Source organism: Populus euphratica, unplaced genomic scaffold, assembly GCF_000495115.2.
Source record: "Populus euphratica unplaced genomic scaffold, PopEup_1.0 scaffold678.1, whole genome shotgun sequence".
Classification (NCBI taxonomy): domain Eukaryota; kingdom Viridiplantae; phylum Streptophyta; class Magnoliopsida; order Malpighiales; family Salicaceae; genus Populus; species Populus euphratica.
In genome coordinates, this window is record NW_011500549.1 from 82,377 (window position 1) to 105,402 (window position 23,026).

The 23,026-nt window shown below is 32.2% G+C and overlaps 1 protein-coding gene and 1 long non-coding RNA gene across 4 annotated transcripts; one reads left to right on the forward strand and one right to left on the reverse strand.

The window, feature by feature from the left end:
- Positions 1-115: 115 nt before the first annotated feature.
- LOC105115335 (uncharacterized) lies at positions 116-7,788 on the reverse strand. 3 transcript variants are annotated; one of them, XM_011012183.1, is made up of 10 exons: positions 4,681-7,788; positions 4,492-4,596; positions 4,205-4,357; positions 3,340-3,503; positions 2,994-3,141; positions 2,777-2,899; positions 2,605-2,692; positions 1,889-2,032; positions 549-1,004; positions 116-454 (listed from the first exon to the last, which is right to left on the reverse strand). In XM_011012183.1, exons 1-8 carry the CDS (start codon positions 7,078-7,080, stop codon positions 1,998-2,000), a joined length of 3,216 nt encoding a protein of 1,071 aa, XP_011010485.1. In that variant the 5' UTR covers positions 7,081-7,788; the 3' UTR covers positions 116-454; positions 549-1,004; positions 1,889-1,997. The 3 variants fall into 3 exon arrangements, with proteins under 3 accessions (XP_011010485.1, XP_011010484.1, XP_011010483.1); XM_011012182.1 differs by lacking the exon at positions 1,889-2,032 and having other exon boundaries at positions 549-616; positions 721-1,004; positions 4,681-7,784; XM_011012181.1 differs by lacking the exon at positions 1,889-2,032 and having other exon boundaries at positions 4,681-7,784.
- LOC105115334 (uncharacterized) lies at positions 1,011-23,026 on the forward strand. The gene is made up of 3 exons (XR_840323.1): positions 1,011-1,252; positions 21,062-21,063; positions 23,013-23,026. It is a non-coding gene; the product is annotated as an uncharacterized LOC105115334 (long non-coding RNA).

Genomic DNA, 23,026 nt, shown 5'->3' on the forward strand with positions numbered 1-23,026 from the left:
GTAAGGCTACAAAACAATGACCCAGAACTTTTTTGGTTTTCCAATTCAACTTCATAAAAAGCCAGTGCATGTAATGGTTGACTCTCGGATTTTCAAGAACTAGATGGATGAAATGAAGCAAAATCAAAAGAAACAATTCTCAGGCTTCATGAACTTGTACCTGGACATATCATCGCAAGGATACATAATGCAAGTATTTCCTCAAGTGATTATCATATACATTTTACATCTCCAGACCATATATTGAACTTCAGTTCTGTTCATAACAGATAGTTTCAAGTTCTAAGCATTATGCATCATAATCGCTCACAAGATAAAGCTCGGACTCTTTAATTACGATTTGACTTGTATATACACGCCCTTCCTCGTAAAAAAACTTGGGTCCAACATCAAATAATAGTAGAAATTGCCCAAGGTAAAATGACTTTGATCGATCCAAACAGGTAAAAAAAACCTGCATTGACACCAGGTAATTCATGTGAAAGGAGTGAACCAGAATTATTTGACAAAAGAAAAATAGCTTTGCCAAAGCTGAAAGGATAACTTACATTCCGCTTGTGCATCCACAGCTCTTCGTATTATGTAAGCCTCGAGGTAAAATCCAGTGTGCTTGTAACTGCACTTTGAAAAGAACAATCCTAATTCATAGCAACATTAAATAAAAGCTTGATAAGGTTGCATAATAATAATATTAGCCTGTAAATATTTGAGAACTCGTACGGTGACATGACATTAATCGGAGAAATCTTTCTATTCATTTATTTATTTGCTTGTATTTCCCCCTTTTCTGCCACAATGATAGTCAAGAAATGAAAATTGACCGCCTCAGAGCTGGAATTATTTCACATTGATTGCAGCAGCCATGTTCCTCAGTTTCCGAGAAATCTCTGAGAATGATGGTCTCTCCGATGGATCCGAGGCCCAACAACTTTCCATCAAAGACTTCCACTCCGGATCACACCATGTGGGAATTTGAGGTCGTAATGTGTTGTTCACAATTCCTCCTACGAATCAGAAGGAAGAAACGAGCAAACAAATCACAATCAAATGTGCAAATAAATCAAAGAATAATTTGACTTAATAAAAGAATACATTTCATTCACTACATCAATTGATGAGTTTGAAACAGATTTCAAAAACCTATGCCACAAACATTTGGGCAGCCAGATGAAAAATGGTGGAGAGCACCAAAAAATTAACAAGAGCTTAAGATGAAGAATATACATTAGCATTCAATATTTCTTAAAAACTTGTCCACTTTTCAGTTTAGGTTGTATGGTTATTTTAATCACACCAAGGCATCTTAGAGGTCATGCTGCTCCATCTATTTAGAAACCCATATCTTTCTGCTGCCAAGAATTATGAGACTAAAACATAGTCTAATTGATAGTCAACAGTCAGCCACCAACACAGGATGCATGATGGACCAATGAAAAACAGCCCTTACTGAAAATCAATCAGCTTTAGCTCAATATTGTTAACATATCCTAATTTAAAAGTACTGGAAATCCATGGTCTATCCTATGAAAATCCAGCAGTCAAAATTCAAGAACATCCAAGTCCCCACATGCAATTAAGGAAATGCAAAATCCAGGAGCTAGGGTGCTTTATGATGTAGTAAAAAGGCATTATCCAGAGTATTAAACTGAGGAGGTTGAAATGGAAAAATAAAATTGGAGAAATAAGGAATCTAAAATCCCTGTTAGACTGAAAGGTGACTATCCCATAAAAAGTAAAAAGCACAAAAGCCAGAGTCAAACATAAATAAATGGAGCTTAACTAAAATGAGTTTTAAGGTGAAAGTTAAATGAGCAAAAAGACCGGATATGAAATGAGTGTGAGTATAGAGGTGGTGGTGACACTCAACGAGAATAAATTGAGGGAGAACCATATTAGTTGGTTTGGCCATGCTCATGAAAGGCACTTGGATGAACAATGTAGAAGAATTGAGCAGCTCCTACAGCATCCTTGCATCCACACAGAGCAGCTGCTGCACTTCAAGGGCTTTTAGGGTATTTCCCTGACTGATATCCTAAGAAATTCAAACACTCTGTAGTTGTCAAAAAAAATTTCTTGTTCTTCTTTGTCCATTTGGTGGTCTCTTATCTCCAATTTTAAAATTATGTTCTTTTCTCATTGATACTACTAGTTTTATCTAAAAAAGAATTAAGCAGCAAACTTTCCAGAACAATTCACAACACCATACCCTCTTGCATCCAAGATTTTGACCCGTCATAATTCCAAATGTGTTTGAGTTTGTAATATTAAGCCTGTAATAGGATATAACCCAGTTTCCATTGGCTTTCCTGATTCTTATCACTAATACAATTCTTTAGGGAAAAATGTAGAGCACAAAAAGAATCATGGTTGATTAATGTAAAAGTATCCATGCTCCACAGTGATATGATTATCCTAACCTACATGTTAACAGCAATTCAGATTCGAAGTCCTTTAATTTACACTCTGAAGAGGAGGACATCTGAAATCCCAGGTTAAAAGAATCTAATCGTATATCCATGTGTTGATAAACAACACTTTCCTAGAGGAAACAAATTATATTGCTATCAATATGCTTATCCAGCATACAAAAACATTGATGCTTACCAATTATGGAGGCACAGTGCATGTCAGCATAAGGTTCTTCTCCCGTAAGTAATTCCCACATAACAATCCCAAATGAGTAAACATCAATCTACAACACAAGACAATACATGTTACTTAAACTACCAAAGAAAGGAAAATAAGTTATGGCATTTCTATTCGAGCATAATGTTACCTTCTCTGTTACCATGTGGTTCTTGCCACTCAAAAGCTCAGGTGCCATCCAGGGCAAAGTTCCACGAACACCACCTGAAACTAACGTGTGTTGTTTCACCTTTGACAAGCCCAGATCACCAATCTAAGAATGTTTGTGTTAGATGCCAGACTCAGGCCATTCAGATATGATCACCATTATGAGAAGACAATAACGTACAACTTTCTATCTCACATACCTTGCAAACTGGCCTTTGCGGATCTCTCATATTTACTAACAGGTTCTCACATTTCAAATCAAAATGAACAATGTTCTTCCCATGCAAATACTCCATTCCAAAAGCAGCATCCATAGCTATGATGAGTCTTTTACGACGATCAATGGTTCTGTTCAAGATATGACAGTGTCACAGATTCTTCATACTCAGAATGTTTGTTTGTATAATGTCTTTTTGCCCCTTGTAATTAAGTTTTACTTGTAAAGCATGTTTAATTCATATCTGATAAAGAATAAGAACTCTTCTAAAAACAAGAGATTGAATATTCAAAAATGCAAAATCATGACATCACCAATAGATTGGTTACCTGTCCTTCTTCTGCAAAAACTGTTTCAGAGATCCATTAACCATAAACTCAGTAACAGTTGCTAATGATCCATCAGGGCCATCACGAACAATACCATAGAAAGAAACAACATTTGGATGGTGCAATGAACTCAATATCAAAGCCTCCTTCCAGAAATCTGCAATCTACAGAAGCAACATAAATGCAAAAATTACCATCAATCACAAAAAATTACACTACATGGTCATCATATTAGAAACTACAATTTGGCATCAAATACAAAGAGATCGATTCCAGCTGATTAATTTCTTATTTAAAATACATGGTATCAACTCTCCAGAAAGATACACCATAAGGTCCTGGCATGAGCCAATATATGCATAAAAAAACAAAGGGGAAAGATGAGGAATAGGAAACCCTCAAGGATCTGGTGAAGTTGTCATTAATAACAGACATGAAGGCATCAAATCTTCTACAACGTATGTCCAAAATACACACTAGAGGTTTAATCTTTCCAGAATTCATACACAAGTATCAAAGAACAATGAAAGAGAAATTCAAAGCAAAATACAAATTTCATGTTATCAAGGTCATGATTCAATCTTCCTTTTCTTTTGACTCAAACAAACTAATTAGCCTCTTTTATAGTTATTCTGAATAAAATTAACTAGCACATAACATTTCCTATTCTGACATCCTTAAGCACAATCCCCTGAAAGGCCACATCCAAAAATTATCACAAGCCTCCCTTGACACTGTTTTACAAGTACCACCAGCTCACACGCACACAAGTGCATGTGCATATATCACATATTATGTCACCCGAGACCAAGTCAATCATCCAGAACAAGGGAATGAAGAATCATCAGAAGGATATGGGTCCTACCAAACGCTCTCTTTCTGAAGGTCTCCCGGCAAAGCAGCTGGCTTTTATTCTCTTTATAGCCACATCAGAACCCTTCCATTTCCCATGATATACAGCTCCATATGTTCCAGATCCTAATTCACGAATCTCCTCCAAATCATCATTTTTTATTGTCTGTGACACAAAATCAATCTATTATTAAAATCGAAGCACAAAAGACAAGAAAGTGTATAGAGCAAGGAACAATAACTAAAATGAATGTGCAGCATTAATACAAAGATGATGTGAATGTGACAACAAACAGGCACCTGCAATCCCCTTTCTATAGCTTCTGCCTCAGCCTTCGTAGGCTCAATTTTGTTGTTTTTTATGTTGTCATTGTCAGATCCCAGCTCTGCTTCTTCATGTGTATTCTGTTAGACATGCAATTCATTAGAAAATAAGATAACACCTTGTAAAATGCTTTTTGAGCAAAAACAAGTTCAGTTCATTCTTACCACAGCTTCAGGCTCCTTATCATCTACTTCTGATATTGAATCATTATTTGCAGGATCAGCATTTTCTTTGACTCTAGCTTTCACCTCTTCAGCCTCTTCCAGTGCAGCCCTCTTTACAGAAGCAATTAAATCAGGTAAGAAACTCATGCGGCTAATTGACAGGTTTGGATCTCCAGGAACAGCAGAAGGATCTCTTTCTCCCGCTTTCACTGTATCACCACTTTCTCCAGCTAACCTCGAGAAATTGGAATTGACAGCCTCAGGAAATGCTGCCTGGCCATGCATATCAGCAATCATGTCCTGATCCAGGCAAGGCATGCATGACACATCCAAGTTTTCAACTTTCCCCACACAATTTGCTTGGTTTTCTACACCAAGAAAGATTGTTCCATCCACTTTTGATGCTTCAGCTACATTGGCATTACTTAACTCTGGGTTATAACCAGAAGTAACTGTATTTACAGATAAGTTTAGCATTTCATGTTGGAGCGGTGGTTGAAGGGGTTCTGGAGCAAACGACTGATTATTTTCTACCCCATTAGCATTTGGATTCAATTTCAACATATGACCGTGAGAATATTCCAAGGAATTTGTCCCATCAAAAACCAGCATTTTCTGTGAGGACTCAGCCCAAGGTTTCTGACAATCCACGCCAATGCCACTCCTTTGACTACCTTCTGCCGTGCCCCTAAGAAACGATGGATTAACAGTACTACTCACATGTGGAGCCGCACCGGATGCTTCATAAGGAGTGCCATGTACTGGAATTTGAGCATTTCTCCATAAAGTCTGTGGATGTGCATGTCCATGTGGCGATGTGTGAAGATTCTCAGATCCATAAACATAAGGAAAATTCCCATACCGTACCGCGCGTTCCTCGGGAGGTGAAATTTGTAGGCTGTGGACAGCAGCCACAGTTTGATCGTGAAACACATCATTACCCAATTCAGGTCCAGGACGGTGATGGGAGGACATATGATGGCCATCTACCAAATTACCATGCCCAGGGGGGTAATTCATGCCAGGACCATCTACAATGTAGTGATCAGTGAATCTTGCAGCTCCAGAGATATGTTTTCTGGCTTCATCAGCGCGGGGACTCAACTGATGCTGCACAATCCATCCGCTTTCATGGTCTTGTGTCTCATTGTAGACAGCTCGTGGATCATTCTGCTCTCTGGGATACACTGGGTGGTGCACCTTCACATCTGCATTTACTATGAAAGCCTCCCTGTTTGGGGGAAAGTCAGCACCTGGATTAGCAACCTGAGGAAGTCCATTTCCCATGCAGAGTTGCTCCAAATGCAGTTGATTTCTTGGGAAAGCCCCCCTGCAGTGCTCACAAACACTGTTCCCTTCCAAAACACTGGGACCGTGCAGCAAGTTACCTGGAAAACCACCCTTATCACCACCTACTACTCCAGCAGGCATCCATACTACATTTTCAGAATACTGTGCCTGGTGATCAAAAGGGGGATGCTGATTTAGCTGCAACCGAGCATATTCTTCAGGCATTCTTTCCATCCCTTTATCGGGTAATTCCCCAAACTGCATACGGTACCGTGCAGAAGGGGGTGAGTTTGGGATCTCTGATAATGGTCTTGGATCATGGTGCCCGTGATGCCTAGGAGAATAATATGCTGGACTCCATGGACCCTCCATCTCATTATACCTAGGAGCAATAGCAACATGATGCAAGTTGTACTGTGATATTGACATCTCACCACTCCTGTGGCTAAGGAGACCACCATCAAGATTCATTCCATTAAAAAACTGTTCTTGTAAATGAATGTCATCAATTGGACCCATCAAAGGGGAATCAGGATGGTGCCTTCTAAAATCAGGCCCCTCGTTCAAATTATTTAGTGCATCCACATACCTTCTTTCACTCTCCCTTCCATCCCCATCAACATAATGGGCTGAACCATCTTGGTCTGTATTCGAAAACAGAAAAATCCTAAGCCTGGTGAAACCATCCCCAGAACCCAATTTCTCATACTCCTCCATCATGTTAATCACATCATCATCATTCACAACCGAGACTAACGCATCAAGATCCTCATCAGGCTGTTGATACTTCAACACCATCGCCCCATCATAAAGCTCTCTCATTTTACTCATCAACTCCTCATAACTAATATCCCTAGGCAAACTCACAATCCGCGTCTCCCCACCTACATAACGCAATTTCCCATCTTGGGGTCGAGGCATTATGCTACCTAAGAAACTACACAGTAATTTAACACGTGGGGTATCATCGTTCGAACCAGGGTTGGAACCAGCTGTGGAATTAGTGGTAGACATTGGTGTATCCATGATGTAGAGACCTTGCTGATTATCAACAGGATTATCAATCTTATTCAAGAATTCAATTCTGTTATTACACATGGAGTGTAACATCACAACACATCAATATTAACAGCTTTCTCAAAATTGAAAGTATAACAACGCAATTCACTGATGATTCTAACAAAGCAAATAACAAACTGATTCTTCATTTGGAAGCTCATAAAAAGCCCCTAAAATCACCAAAATCAGTCATTGCCACTAATTCCAGCAACACCAAAAACAAGAAAAAAGATCCCTAAATTTAAAAAAAAAAAAAAAACTATGTTTATCAATCTAAACCAAGAGGAACTACAGTCATAAACAACTCAAAACATCAAAACGAACCCTCCTTTAAGAACCCAGATTCGGTTCAATAATATGTAAAAGAAAGAAATCCCAGTTCCTAAAATGAAACAAGAAGGTACCTGGTGAACAAATTAAAATAGGAAAACAAGAACTTCCAAGTTTAAAAATTTATGTCTGTTTCTCATAATTGGGTTAGTGGGGTTTCTGTGGGAAGGGAAAACAAAAACAAGGGAAGGAAGGAAGAAAAGGAAGCTAAAAAATGGGGTCTGGAGGAGGGTTGGGTTGGGTTGGTTTGGGTTGCGACTGCGATGATGATAGAGATAGAGAGAGAGAAGGAAGGGGAGATGGCACAATTGCAAGGCAATGGCTGCTTGCCATGTAGTCTCATACGTGGCAGGCACTGCCTGCATTCTCTCCTCTCTCGTGGCATCATTTGTTTGAACTCTAGCACTCCGCTCGCTCTCGCATGCTTCTCGTCCACGCTCTTTTGTCCAGCGTTTGTTTGAGCATCACAAAGAATTTGTTCTTCCTCCCATAAATAATTAAATAAATGGAGTAATTAAGAATGTTACTTTTAGTTCTGGAACATAAGATTCAGTTTGGAGGCTAAATTCTTGAAGTTTGAGGGTGAGAGTGATTGGCATCAAAATAGCGAATATTAGATATCTGGATCTGCTACGACACGAATTGAATTATGTTTTTATGTTAAAAATAACTTATGCATTCTTAAAGTGTTGTAAGTATTTTTTATTTGTAAAATTTTTTTATCATAAATTTATAAATTGAAAACCTAATACATATTATATGATAATTTTTTTACAAAATTTAAAACAGTTATATACTAGGATAATATTTTTTTAATATTAAGATAATGATATATTAAATTGATTTAAATTAATTTAAATTAAATTATTAAACTAATTTTCAATCAACTAAATCTCAATAGATAATATTAAAAAAATATTTAATTTATAAAAAAATAAATCATAATTAACTTAAATTAACTTAGTAAAACATGGCTCAAATCATGCATCTCATTGAATTTAATAACTTTTATTTATGAAATTATCATTCATTCAATTCTAAAACAACTAATTGCCCTCTTTTCAGATCAAATAATAAATTAAAATAAAATAAAAGAACAAAAAAAAAAGATGCATGGGACTAAAATAAATAAAAAAAATTTAGGAAGTGAAAATGCATAAAACAATTTATATAAAAGTTAAAAAGATAATCACATAGACTTGCATTTGGCCTATAAAAACAAATCTTGACTTGCATGTCAAGTTGTTTTTAAATAATCTTATAATCTGGTCTTTAATTAAAAAAAAAAACAAATGATGCAACTTTAAAAACTAGCAATTAGAAGGTTATTGAAAAATTTAGATAGGGAATAAAAAATTATTTCTTTACTTTTTTTTTAACTAGAAGCATCTAATAAATAATCTAGATATTTAAATCAAAAACCAATCTCATTTCAAAAACTTCACAAACCTAAATCCATCATCTCATCTCAAATAATGCAAAGGCTAAAGAATATTTAAGTGAAACTACTTTAATCAAATAAAATTTATTGATAATAAAAATAATTTTTTTAACCAGTGTCAATTAATTATTTTCTCTAAATATCACTGAAATCCAATAACTTTCTCTGTCCTCTGTTAAACCAAAAACTTAAAAATGAAAAATAAAATATTGGACCAAAGTTTAATTATTGAAAACTAAAGGGACCAATAATAAACCATTTAAAAAATAGAAAAATCAAAATGAACTTTTTACACCAACTTTAAAATCACCACATATTTTCCATGTCTTTCTTAATTTGATCCATTGTCTCTTAATCTTGTCTTTTCCTAACAAATTAGAAACAATTGGCCATTAATTTAACCGTTTAGGGATCAAATTGTAAAGAAAAAAACATAGCAGTGTTGTAATTTATAGTGTTTGTCTAGACCTACCCTAACTTCTATATATATATATATATATATATATATCGAATTGTAAGGGAAAAAGACACATAGTATTTTCACCACACTTTTTATTATTTATTAATTATTCAAAACTCCATTCCTTCTCACATTATATGATATGATATGCTATGCTTAAATCTTATAAAATTTCACACAATTCTCTAATATATCTACCTCAAGGCATCATTTCATGAAAGTACTCATTAGAATTTAATTAAGAGGTAAGGAATTTTACTAAAAAAATACGATTCTAACCAATTTTCTATTCTTCATGTAAATATTCTCTTTATTATTGGATTGAGATTTTTTCTTAATATATAAAAAATATCCAAGAATACCATCTAATGAAAAAATATATATATATAGATACAACTTTCATAGTTATAACTTTCAAACATTGTAATATGTAATATTGTTTATGAAAATATAAGTATTTAATAACAAAAGAATTCTTTTGCAATATTGTTCATTTTCAATGAATAAAAATTTATCTATTCTTATTTAATTATTGATTAATTTAATTAATATGTACTGAAAATCATATTAAATAATTATGACTACATTTTATTTGCAATAGGGAATTATAAGATAAATAAAACAATCTTCCACTCAAATTCAATAAACTTTTCAATGAATAAAACAAGTAGCTTAATAAACCGAATTAAAATTAGAAGTACAATTTAAAATTTCATTTCTCTCTTTGTAATAAAGAAATTTAAAAATTAAAATTTATGAAAGAAATTGTATTTCTTTATAAGCAAAACTTAAATAAAAAATTATTGATTAACAAAAAGAAATTCAAATAGAGTAATTGATGCGAAATTGTTCTTTAAATTAATAAATTTAAGATTTTGAAGAAAGTTTGCAACAAACCCAACAAAAACCTTACCTTAAATAAACAAAGTTATATGCAATTAATCTTCCTCATTCTATACCTATATTAAGACTCAAACAAGAACTATAAAACCCAACAAAGTTTATCAATCATTTAAAGAATTTACAAGTTCAATAAAGAACTTAGTATGAGAATCGTGTAACCACAAGAAAAATAAACACAATATATAACAACTTGTAGATAAAGTTTATCAACTTAATGAAAATCTCTTTGCAGTAAAAAAATTATAAATTTAAATTTTATGAAAGAAATTGTCTTTCTTTATAAGCAAAACTTAAATGAAAAATTATTGATTAACCAAAAAAATGAAATCAAATAGAGTAGTTTAAGTAAAATTGTCCTTTAGAATAGTAATTTGAGGTTTTGAAGAAAATTTGTAACTTGAACTAACAAGAACCATGTCTTAAAGAACCAAAGTTATATGTAATTGATCATCCTTACTCTACACCTATACTGAGACACGAACAAGAAAAAAAAATCATAACGAAGTTCATCAATCCTTGGAAGAGTTTGCAAATTCAATCAAGAATTGAGTATGATAATCAATCAACTATAGAAGAGAAATAAGCACATAGTATACGATAACTTGTAGATAAAGTTCTTCAACTTAATGAAAATCTCTTTGTAATAAAGAAACTATAAATTTAAATTTTATAAAAGAAATTATATTTCTTTATAAGCAAAACTTAAATGAAAAATTATTGATTAACAAAAAAAAATCAAAATAGAGTAATTGATACATAATTGTCCTTTAGATTAATAAATTTAAGGTTTTGAAGAAAGTTTGTAACTTGACCTAATAAGAATTTTGCTTTGAAAAACCCAAAGTTATATGCAATTGATCAACCTCACACTACACCTATATCTAAACATGAACGAAAAGTACAAATCATAATAAAGTTGATCAATTCTTCATAGAGTTTGCAAGTTCAATCAAGAAATTAATATGAAATCACTCAACCACATAAGAAAAATAAGCACATAATATGCAGGAACTTGTAGATAAAAATTATCAACTTAATAAAAATCCTTACACGGGAATATTTATATATATAAACCCTAAAACTAATGGGTTAGACATGCAACAAATTTAAATAAATTTCAAACTAATTAAAATAAAGTTTTAAAAATAAAATAATATAAGATTATTTTTCATGCTTTGCCATAAATGATAATGAAAAAATACCCCAGATAAATAATTATTGAAGAATCTTTGCTGAACAAAAGCTTGATACTTTGTAAATAAGAATTAATTTCTAACTACTTAATTGTTCTTGTTTAATATAAAATCCTTGTAAAATAAGTAAGTCAAAGGCTGCTACATAAGTTCTTAGTAACATTAATAACTCCTTATAGTAAATGGAATCCACAACTCTCGAGGAAACAATGTCTTTTTTTGTTTTTACACTTTGCTGGCAGATTCTAGACCCAACTTCAAACATGTTTTACTCTCTCATCCGGCTAAATTAGCGAACCTACCATATCTAATTGGAAATGTACAAATGTCTAGTTTTCAACATAATTGAAACTCCAAATACAACTTCATATATGATATGAAAGTAAACAAAGGTCTAGACTGATAGATTTAAGCTTTTTTAACCCAAATCCCTTTACTTAACCCATTGAACTCATTTTGGATCCACTTCATTTTAGACCTTAGAATAAACTTGATAGACACTCCTAAGGTCTTTTGATGTTGTATCCAGGATCGCATCATTCCTTATCTCCTCAAATGATTCAACCTTGAATGATATACATCAAATAAAGAAAGATAAGAAACTTTGAATATAACACTAACATTATACTTATCCTATAGATTCACTTTATAGGCATTCTTTTCTTTAAGGAATCTCAATAAATTGTATTCTTTAAGCATTAAATTTGATTTTCAATATCTAGAAAATCTCTTTTCTACTTATATACATTGATTAGTACTTAAAAGTGCATTTTCATCATGGTTTTATATCATCATTTTGCACTTGAAGTATCAATAACTCCTTAACTAAAATATGTTTTATAATAATGTATCTAATAATATAAGATACCTATAATTTATGGTAAATGTCTATTTTTAATGCAGATAATAAGAGTTTATACTATACTTGTTTGACATACCATTAGTGGATCCTCTAACCTTGATATTTATTATTATCATTGTTTAATTCTTACGTTAATCTTCCATCTCAAAGTTCTCATCAACTTCTTCTTCTTCTTCTTTTACTACTACTACTACTAGTAGTATTGTTATTGTTATTGTTATTGTTATTGTTGTTGTTGTTGTTGTTGTTGTTTATAATTTATACAATTAACCTCCATGTGGTTTGACCCTAGTCTTGTCGGGTTATTTATTACTTCGACACTTATGCACTTGGAAGAAGACATCAAAATTTTGATAATGTCAAAGCTTTAAATGCTAGCCTAATGAAAAGAAAAGAAAAGACAAACAAAAGAAGGAAGTGTATGTTTGTTTTTGCATCCAAAAAACATTTTTAAAATTTTATTTTAAATTAATATTTTTTTTATAATTTTGGATTGTCAAACATGAAATAAAAAAAAAACTAAAAAAAGTTATAGATTATAAACACACAATGAGACTTTTAGAATAAAGGTTCATCATCTTCATTTTCTATTGTGTGTGTGTGTGTATTCAGAGCATCTTTCTCTATAATATTATTGTATTATCTCTCTTTAAGAAGATACTTATTTAAGAATTGGAGAGTCCTCACCTCCAAGAAAGGAGACATATTGTAAGTACTAGTCATTGGCCACATTGACCTATCAAACACCAAATATAAGTTATCAACCACCTTGACTAGAGAGAATGGATGACATTGCTAAGATCAATTGATTAATTAATTATCTAACTTGGAAGGCCTGTTCCTAGGTTACTTGGATTTTTAGGACTTCATGAATGATGCCATTTGTGAGAAATTAAAAAAAAATCATTGATTTCTTTTAAAAGCTTTTTTTGCATTTTCAAGCTATTCTGTGACATACTACCAATGCCAACCTAGGCTAGGACGCAAGATAAGTCTCTTGTTATCATAGACACTCCTATATAGCAAAAGCTTTAACAACTCATTAGTCAAGTGCAACTCCTTACTCAGGTCATGTTGGTAATCTGATGGAAAAATCAGACATTGCCACCCCAACAAGTTTAACACTCTTAACAACACACAATGTTTTAACACCACAGTCATTAGCTATACTAGAAGCCTATAGATAATTACAGAACCTAGAGGAGATCAAGAAGAGTAACATTTACAGGAGTTTCTCAAAAGATCACTTGCATTATTACAACACCTATACAAAAATAAAATACTTTGAAAAAACTTATGCTAGTTACCATAGGATAGATACCAACCACCATAATCATCGTTCTACGCCTAGCTCTTCAAGCTCTCAAGATCCCAACAAAAAAGAATTAAGAGACAATCTATATATGAGCATACCCAAGAGAATGTCTATATCTATCATTGGCGGAGAGGTTCTTATTTGTCTAAATACATATCAAACACTTGACTCTTAAAGGATTATATTACATGAAAATGAGTTTGGACAACTATGATTGCTTGATCAACTTGATTAGGCACGTACAAAATGTGCATAATAGCTTATAGTTGATTATCCAATATCATGACTCAATGTGCAAGATACTTCCTATAATCTTCAGAGTGTCTGTACATGCCTAGTATAACTTGGAACCTAATTCTATTAAAGGGTTTAGTGATCTCTACACCAAGCTAATGACACGTTTTAGCACTAACATACCTGCTAAGAAAAACTTCACATAAATTTTTAGTGTTGCCCGATAAAATGGTAAGTCTACACAAGCATATTTGAGGAGATTTAATGAGAAGATGCTCAAAGAGAAAAAAATTAATTAAGCTAGTAGCCTAGAAGCCTTGATAATAGGAGTAAGGAAACATGTCATCTACAGAAAACTTTATGTCTTACTAGATAAAAGCATTTGTAAAGTGAAGTAATTTATAAAAAATCACACACGGGTTGAAGATGTCAGTTTATGATGACATGAACTTCATTGATTTTACAAGGACAAATGACGTGACTTGGAGCATAAAGTTGCTTTAAATAGGTTTTTTTTTTCTTACAAAACTAATTATATCAATTTTTAATAGTTGTTGTTTGAAAATGTTATTGTTATTTTGAAACTATATGGTGGTAATTAAAGCATATAGTTGCTAAACCTATATGAAAATTGTGTCATCATATTTGTCTTAGTCCTATTTCCATGTACATAACAATTATTTAACAAGATATGATAGAGTAATAAAAAAAATGACAACATAAGATATTTTAGAAAACTTTTCTTTGTATTTCATAGCAATTTGCTTTGATACTTGAGGCTAGGCATTTTCAAGATATATTTTTAATATTCTTCTAATATATTTTAAAAATTTCTTTTAAATATTACCTCAAAAATATTTTCAATTCTAGAAATAATAAAACATCACTACCTTGAAAAAGATTTTTATTGAAAAAACCTTTTATTTGAACCCACCACCTATATAGCATAGGAGAGTTAAAAAAAAAAAACAAAAAAACCTACATAGTAGAGGAGAGTTAAAAGAAAAAACAAAAAAGAAAAAGAAAAAGGAAAGAAATTAAAAAAGGAGAAGGAGATAATCATTCAAATTACTAAATCTCGTTTGAAACATTAAGTTACATTTCAATATTTCATTGTATAAGTTTTTATTATTATTATATTATTATTATCATACAAATAAAATAAAAATTAACCCTCTTGTTCTCATTAATTTTAGTTTTGATATTTTTCTTAAATTTCAACTCGTTGTTTAGGTTTGGCATTCATCACTAACAAAAACAAAATAAATAAAATTAAATTTCAAGAGATTTGCTAGATAATTAAAGATGTTTGCTTCATCATATAGCATAAATACCAGAAGAGGGCATAAATAAAATCTATCACAATGCTCGAAAAAGAGGTTTGGATATTTATGTACACCAGGACAATTGACATCACAGAATGAAAATGAAGAATTCAAGTAAACTGACAAGAAATTGGAAAGCGAGTGCACAAGAGTTTGAGTACTCTGGCTGTATCCAATGACGCCGCCACTACCATTGCGTCCACAAGTTGGTGACTCACGAATCAAACATTGTGCCACCTGGCACCTCATTACTGGACTTTCATTCCGTGGCCCACGTGATTTTTCACGAGAAAACGAGAGTGAGTTGACTGACAAGGCCTGCGCGTGGAGCAGGAGAATTGACCTTATAAGGAATCGAACGTAACTGGTCGTTTATACGAAGCATATTCCACGGTATCATTGGATCACTCAATGGATTGCTGACACGTTTCCAGGACTCCATACCAGATGGGTGTCCGCTTATGCAACGTGAGCATGAAAGAAAAAAATTGAGAGACGAGGATCATTCACTCGATAAGGTATAATATAACTTAGTTAATTTAATAATATTATTAAGAAAATTTTATTTATAATAAACAAAATAAAATATTTAGTAATAATTAACTATAAAAAATAATCCAATAATATTATATTTTAAAAAAAATGCATGTTAAAGATATTATCATTTTACTGTCGATATCATTCTATTACCGAACAAAACTCACCAAGATAATTCTAATGAACTCACCAAGATAATTCTAATGCTTTTGCAAAAGACTACGTGATAAAAAAAAAGGTCATGTGCAATGTTAAAGAAACAACTTAGAAAGCAAACCAAACAAATTATTATGAAGTGAGTATATAATCCTTATATTTAATCAATTAATTTAATTTAGTTCAAAAATAATATTTCTTAACAAAAATCTAAATTTAAAAAAGAATAAATATTAAAAAGATCATAGATAACCTAGGTTATTTTTTAAATTAACAAAAAATATGATAGAAAAAAATAAAAAAATAACATAGTTCAATCTCTAATTTAATAAATATCCAATGATGAAACTGAAAAAAACATGAGCTTAAAAAAAGAAGTAAACTCAAACAAATGTTCTAAACCTAAACTAATCTTCTAAACTTGCAACCCATAAAATTTTGAATTTGATCTCAATCAAAAAACTCAATTCTCATTCAATTTAATGTTGATGGATGAAATTAAAATAAAAATCTATTTTAAAAATTATCTTAAAACAAAAGTAAAAATCAAAAGAATGACGATAAATTTGAGGTTTAACACATAAAAAATTAAAAAAATAATGAAATTAAAAATGAATTTTAATTTTATAAATAATTTCAAATAAAATAAATAGTAATAAAAAATAAAGATCAAATCTGAAGTAAAAATAAATTGAAGGGTTGCTATAAAGATTTATGAGGGCTAGGTATACAAAATGAGGAAGAGAGAGAAAAACAGGAAAAAAAAAGTCCATCGACGCCATATTGGAGGTTCATTGGCCGCACACATTGCTCAGAGAAAGAAAGCCACTAAGATGATTCAAATAGTAAAAAATTAGGTGAGATATTGAGCATTTATAATTTTTTGTTTAATGTATTACAAAAGAAATCATCATGTATTAATCCATTAAACTGGAAAAATTATTCACAATTTAAAATAACTTATTGTTTAACTTTACTGGATTTAGTTTATTTACTTATTGATGAAAAGGTTAGACTTGATGACAATATAAAATTAAGATGATAAAAGAATTGTTTAAGAAGATACGACTACATGTTGAGAAAAAGAATGAGAAGTATATATTTTAAACAAACAAAAGATGAAAGAGAGTTATCTTTGAATTATGAGATTGAGTTTGGATGTATGACACGACTAAAAGATTGATGTCTTCTCTCAAGTGCAGGAGTGTCGAAGTAATAAATAACCCGGCAAAACCGGAGTCGAACCGTAAGGAGGTTAATTGTACAAATTATAAATAACAATAATACAACAACAATAACAATGACAACAACAACAACAACAACAACAACAACAATAATAATAATAATACAAGTAGTAGTAGTAGTAGTAGTAGTAGTAGTAGTAGTACTAATAATAATAATAATAAAGAAGATGATGAGAACTTTGAGATTGAATATTAACGTAAAGATTTAACAACGATAACAAACAATGTTAAGGTTAGAGGATCCACTAATAGTATATCAAATAAGTATAATATAAACTCTTATTATTCAATTGGAAACCACACACAAAGGAGGTTCCAATCAGATTATAGATTGTTAACATGATTACATTAGTCATCTTATTCAATTAATGCTAATACTTGTAAATTTCATCAAGCATTCATGATTCATCTTATTCAATTAATGCTAATACTTGTAAATCTCGTCAAGCATTCATGATTATAACTTATGTTAACAACAAATCAAGTTCCTTTCATAGCTCAGGTGTCGGTTATACCATACATTATGGGCTATGAAAGTGCCAAGCATTTGTTGTATCAAGTGTTATACAACATAAATCTAGATTAGTTATTTAACAAGCAAAGTATTAAAGAGTGAATAAGATAACAAATATAAAACATGTTAGTATCAAACATTAAAGTCCATATTAAGTTTACACTATACTTAGTGTAACCTTTTCACCTTGACATAATAAACTTAGCTAGACATAATGAAAGAAAGAAAAATAAATAAACAAAATAAGAACATAAATAAGATAAGAGTTAACTAAGTAAATGAAAGGAAATGAAAGGCATAAACTTGATATTAATGAAAGCAAAGCATAAACATTACAAAAAAGATAAAGACAGAAAGCAAGAACATGATCTTGATCTGGAAACCAAGATGCCTAAATGCATGGCAAATGCCTCCTTTTATAGGCCAAAATTAGTAACTATTGATTTGATGACTAATTGATGAGTGGGTGGCCAACTCTTGACTTAGTGACAATCCTTATCTTCTCTTGTTTGCTCAAAACATCATTGATAACGTTAAAATTGGAGCCACTCGAAAATATGAAAGTTGTAGGCAATTGTCTCAGCTTTCTTGTGTAAAACCTTCAGCTCATTTGGACTTCTAAAACTCCAGATATGGCAAAAACTTCTAGAACTCTAGATATGGCCACAATACTAAACAGTGCTCGGGCTAGAGGACAAATTCGGGCTTCTTTGTTGTTGCTATAATTTGGACTTGAAAATGGCCTTTTTAGATCTTGAACTCCATATAAAAGTTGTAGGCCTATGTCTTACCTTTCCATCCATATAAAGTAGACCTAAATCTGAGATCTATAGCTCCAGATATGACCCAATTACCGAACAGTATTCCGGTTTGGATTGCACCAACATCTATTTTCTAATTTTGGTCATCTCTTTGCCCTTGCAATTTAAGTTCTTAAAGTCATCAATCAATCCTTTCATTTATATGATAGGCCTGCATTAAAATGAACATTTACCATAAATCAAAGGTATCTTATATTATTAGATATATTATTGTAAAACATGTTTTAGTTAAGGAGTTATTGATACTTCAAGTGCAAAATGATAATATAAAACCATGATAAAAATGCACTTTTAAGTACTAATCACACCCCCTAACCAGCTTATTACTAGTTCCTAGTAATCAAAGTGTTAAAATAGAAAAACAATTTGCAAATTCCACAAAGCAAGGTATTCATCATTTAACTTCCATTAATCTATCCAGATAAACAAACTCCCATTAAATTTATATATCTGTTCAATACCTCTTAACAAGATATTAATAAACCTTTCTTTTGTGCTCAATTTATCAACACATAATTATAGGGCTTTACTTGGATGAAAACAAAATTTTTGTTCTAATGTTTAAGGTTAACTTCCTTAGATTGGGATTATTATTTTTGTTTTTTTTTTAAAAAAAAAAATCTATATACATTTCTTTTATATATATATATATAGACACATACATATAACTTAAAACACCATGCATCTTTAACCCAAGTAACGAGCTTTCAGCTAATGACTCCCAGACCAGTTGGTCTTAGGGCATTAGGTGTTGAGACACCTCTACGAGCTTAGTAACTCGGGTCGCAGATACTGATATGTAGATAGTGCAATGTTTGATTCCCTTAAGCTTTTCTCCTCAACCCATGTAACAAGCGTTGGGCCAATAGCTCCTAAGTCAGTTGACTTTAGGGTATTAGGTGTTAAAACACCCTTCGAGCTTAATTGTTTAGGTTAGGGAGGCTACGAAACCAAACTTATCTACATTTTTATTATCAATATTTTTTTTCTTTTTTTTCTTTTAAAAAAAATGATATACTATCCCTTTTCCTTAGTTGTTACCTTTAACAAAAGAACATAAATAATGTAATAATCCAATATGCAACCCACAATCATATGTTAAAGTGTGTGTGTGTGTGTGTAAATTAAGGTTTAAGAATACATGTTAAATAAGTATATGAGCAGAATTAAGTGATAACAATGCGAGAGTTTGTAAACCTGAATATTTCAAGAAGTATTATGATAGACCTTATTAAAAATGGTTACTAAGATGCGTCTTAAGAGTCATAAAAGTTTTTCTTACTCTGCCATCATAGTAACAAAAATTTTGCACATGCTTTATGAAATAGAAAACACAGTTTTTTTTTTAGCTACTACCCTCTCCCCCCAACCAAAATGAGACATTGTCCTCAATGTTCTAAGGTAGAAAGATAGAGTATAGAAGATATCACCTGAAATAACAAACACTGACAAACCTGAAACACACTGAAATAAATATAAGAAACAACAAAACACAATAATAAAACCAAAAGACACAAATATTCATAAATGAAGGCTCAAATCCAATCTAAGCTTTTTATGGCTTTCCTTAGATGACCAATTTATGCGACTCATGGAAGGATCGATCACAGGAATGAAAGATAACAACTTATCATAATAACCATTAACATTTAAGAAACCTATGGGTTTATGGTGAATATGCAGTTGAGCCCAAGAGGAAATATGAAAGATCTCTTCCAATATGCCTAGACCACCTGGTAAAGCAATGAAGGCATCAACATGGTTAAACATTGCATTCATTCGAGCTGACATTGTGGAGACCTGAAGTTCTTCTCTAATTGTTTTTCCAATGATGTCCCCTTGTGCTAAAGCTTCTGGGACAACCCCCAAAACTTGACTACCTCCTAAAAATACAACTATTGACACACCTCCCATTAACCCTAGACTGCCTCCCTCATATACTAAATGAATCTTTCTCTCAGCTAGCACCTGACCAAGATGATTTGCTGATTCTAAAAACTCTTTTTCTTTCCTAGGACTAGATCCACCGAAAACACAAATATTTCTTATCTGATGACCTGAGGAACTTGCCATTTCTATACACTTATGTATTTGTTGAATATATGGGTTTAGTAGAAATGAAAGGAAGGAAGAGAGGATTTTATAGATGAGAAATTAGAAAGGCAATCATACCACCTATATGGAGGCTAGCTGGAGTCTCACACACTCTCTTTCTCTCTCTTTATTTATTTATCTATTTACTTTTAAAAAAGCATGTGTATGTACAGGTAGTTGTGATTGTGGCTCATATCTTCCCTTGGTTTTACGTCTAAGAACGGCTTAAACGCCCTCTATGGGTCGGGGATAGGCTTCCCATCCAGTTTTCTTAAAAACTGGCAAACAGGGTCTTTTTTAGTCAGATTCCCAAGACTAAGTCGATCATGTTCTTTATGAAATACAAACAAAGTCTTTTTTAGTCATATTTTCAAGACTAAGTCGATCATGTTCTTTATGAAATAGTAGCCATAAATCATGAATTACACGATGCACATCTCCACTAGGATGCGTCTCAAGAGTCAATAGAAGATTATCTAAAGACTCCTTACTCAGGCCATCCTTAATGAATTGTATTTTATCTTCACGGTTTATAGATACCATTCCTAAAGAACGACATTGTGTATTACAAGTCCATCTAGCACATCGATAACAGACTTTTAGTCGTTTTGCACGACGCTTCTTTGTAAAAGTGCTTTTACCTATTCCAGGCATGTGTAAATTGAAGGAGTTAGAGGACTCACCTGATAATCGAACCTTTGCTTCAATCAACCAGTGAATATCTTCAGGAATTCTATGATTCATTAACAATCTCAATCTTGCACATCTAGCACGATAAATTTTTGTAATCGCATTCTAAGGCAGGGCGGGAAAATACTTTTTCAATTTTTTAAGATTAGTGTCCATTTTCAAATGATAATTGGAAGAGAGATTCAAAGAATTGCACAAATATATACACAAATATTAGTTATTGTGGGAAACTGAAAAAACCAACTTAAGTCACGGAGTACCGTTGTCCGCCATTTGACCGGGGTGAGAGAAACACTTAAGTCATAGAATACCGTTATCTGTCATTTGACCGGAGTAAGAGAAACTAGCAAAAATCACTAAAAAAGAAACACAAAAAAAAAAAATCAATCTTTATATACAGGATCACCCAATTCAATAAAGTAATGTTCAACTGAAAAATTGTCAAAGTAAACTTTCAGATGATGTCCATTTACCTTGAAAACATTGCCATTTTTTGGATTCTCGATGTCGTAGGCCCCATATGGATACACATGTTTCACAATAAAAGGACCGCTCCATCTTGATCTTAATTTTCCAGGAAATAAATGCAGTCGAGAATTATAAAGCAAGACTTTTTGACCAACATTGAATGTTTTTCTCAGTATATTCTTGTCATGAAACTCTTTGATTCTTGCTTTATGAATTCTTGAATTTTCATATGCATCATTTCTTATTTCCACATGCTCATTTATTTGTAATTTTCGCAGTTGACTAGCATCATCCATATTTGAATTGAAAGCTTTAATAGCCCAATAAGCTTTATGTTGAAGTTCCACAGGCAAGTGACAAGGTTTTACATAGATTAGTCTATAAGGTGACATACCTAATGATGTTTTATAAGCAGTTCGATAAGCCCAAAGTGCATCATTAAGTCTTAAAGACCAGTCTTTCCTATTAGGGTTCACTGTTTTCTCCAAAATATGTTTGATCTCCCTATTAGCAAGCTCTATTTGTCCACTTATTTGAAGGTGATAAGGGGTGGCAACTTTGTGTGTGATTCCATATTTCTTCATTAAAGACTCAAATGGCTTGTTGCAGAAATGTGTTCCACCATCACTTATTATGGCTCGAGGGACTCCAAATCGACTCAAAATATTTTCTTTCAAAAACTTTATCACTGTTTTGTGATCATTGTTTCGACTTGGAATTGCCTCTATCCATTTTGAAACATAATCTACTGCGACTAATATGTATAAAAAACCAAATGATGAAGGAAATGGACCCATGAAATCTATACCCCAACAGTCAAAGATCTTAATGACAAGAATAGGATTTAAAGGCATCATGTGACGTTTTGAAATTGATCCCAACTTTTGACAATTTTCACAAGACGTGCAGAATGCATGTGAGTCTTTGAACATGGTGGGCCAATAAAATCCACTTTGTAAGATTTTTGCAGTTGTCTTTCTTGACAAGAAATGGCCCCCACATGCCTCAGAATGACAAAATTTAATGACACTACTTACCTCATTGTCAGGAATGCATCTTCGAAATATTTGATCCGAACAATATTTGAATAAATAAGGATCATCCCAATAAAAGTTCTTCACTTCGTTCAAGAACTTTCTTTTATCTTGGGTACTCCAATGAGCTGGCAATTGTCTTAAAACAAGAAAATTGACAATATTAGCAAACCACGACATTATAGAGACAGAAAGTAAAGATTCAACGAGAAAGTAGTCATCGATTGGTCTGATGTCAGTTTTCGAATTTGTTGTCAATCTTGACAAGTGATCTGCGACAACATTTTCGCTGCCTTTCTTATCTTTGATTGTGATATCAAATTCTTGAAGTAATAAAATCCATCGCACCAATTTAGCCTTAGAATCTTTCTTAGAA

Bases quoted from the DNA above. Each gene is read 5' to 3' on its own strand.
- LOC105115335 (XM_011012182.1), bottom strand. From the start codon at position 7,080: ATGTTACACTCCATGTGTAATAACAGAATTGAATTCTTGAATAAGATT. The intron at 2,900-2,993 runs GTATGTGAGATA...AAACATTCTTAG, and splicing joins CGCAAAGGCCAGTTTGCAAG to ATTGGTGATCTGGGCTTGTC. The intron at 1,005-2,604 runs GTAAGCATCAAT...TCTGATTCGTAG, and splicing joins GCACTGTGCCTCCATAATTG to GAGGAATTGTGAACAACACA.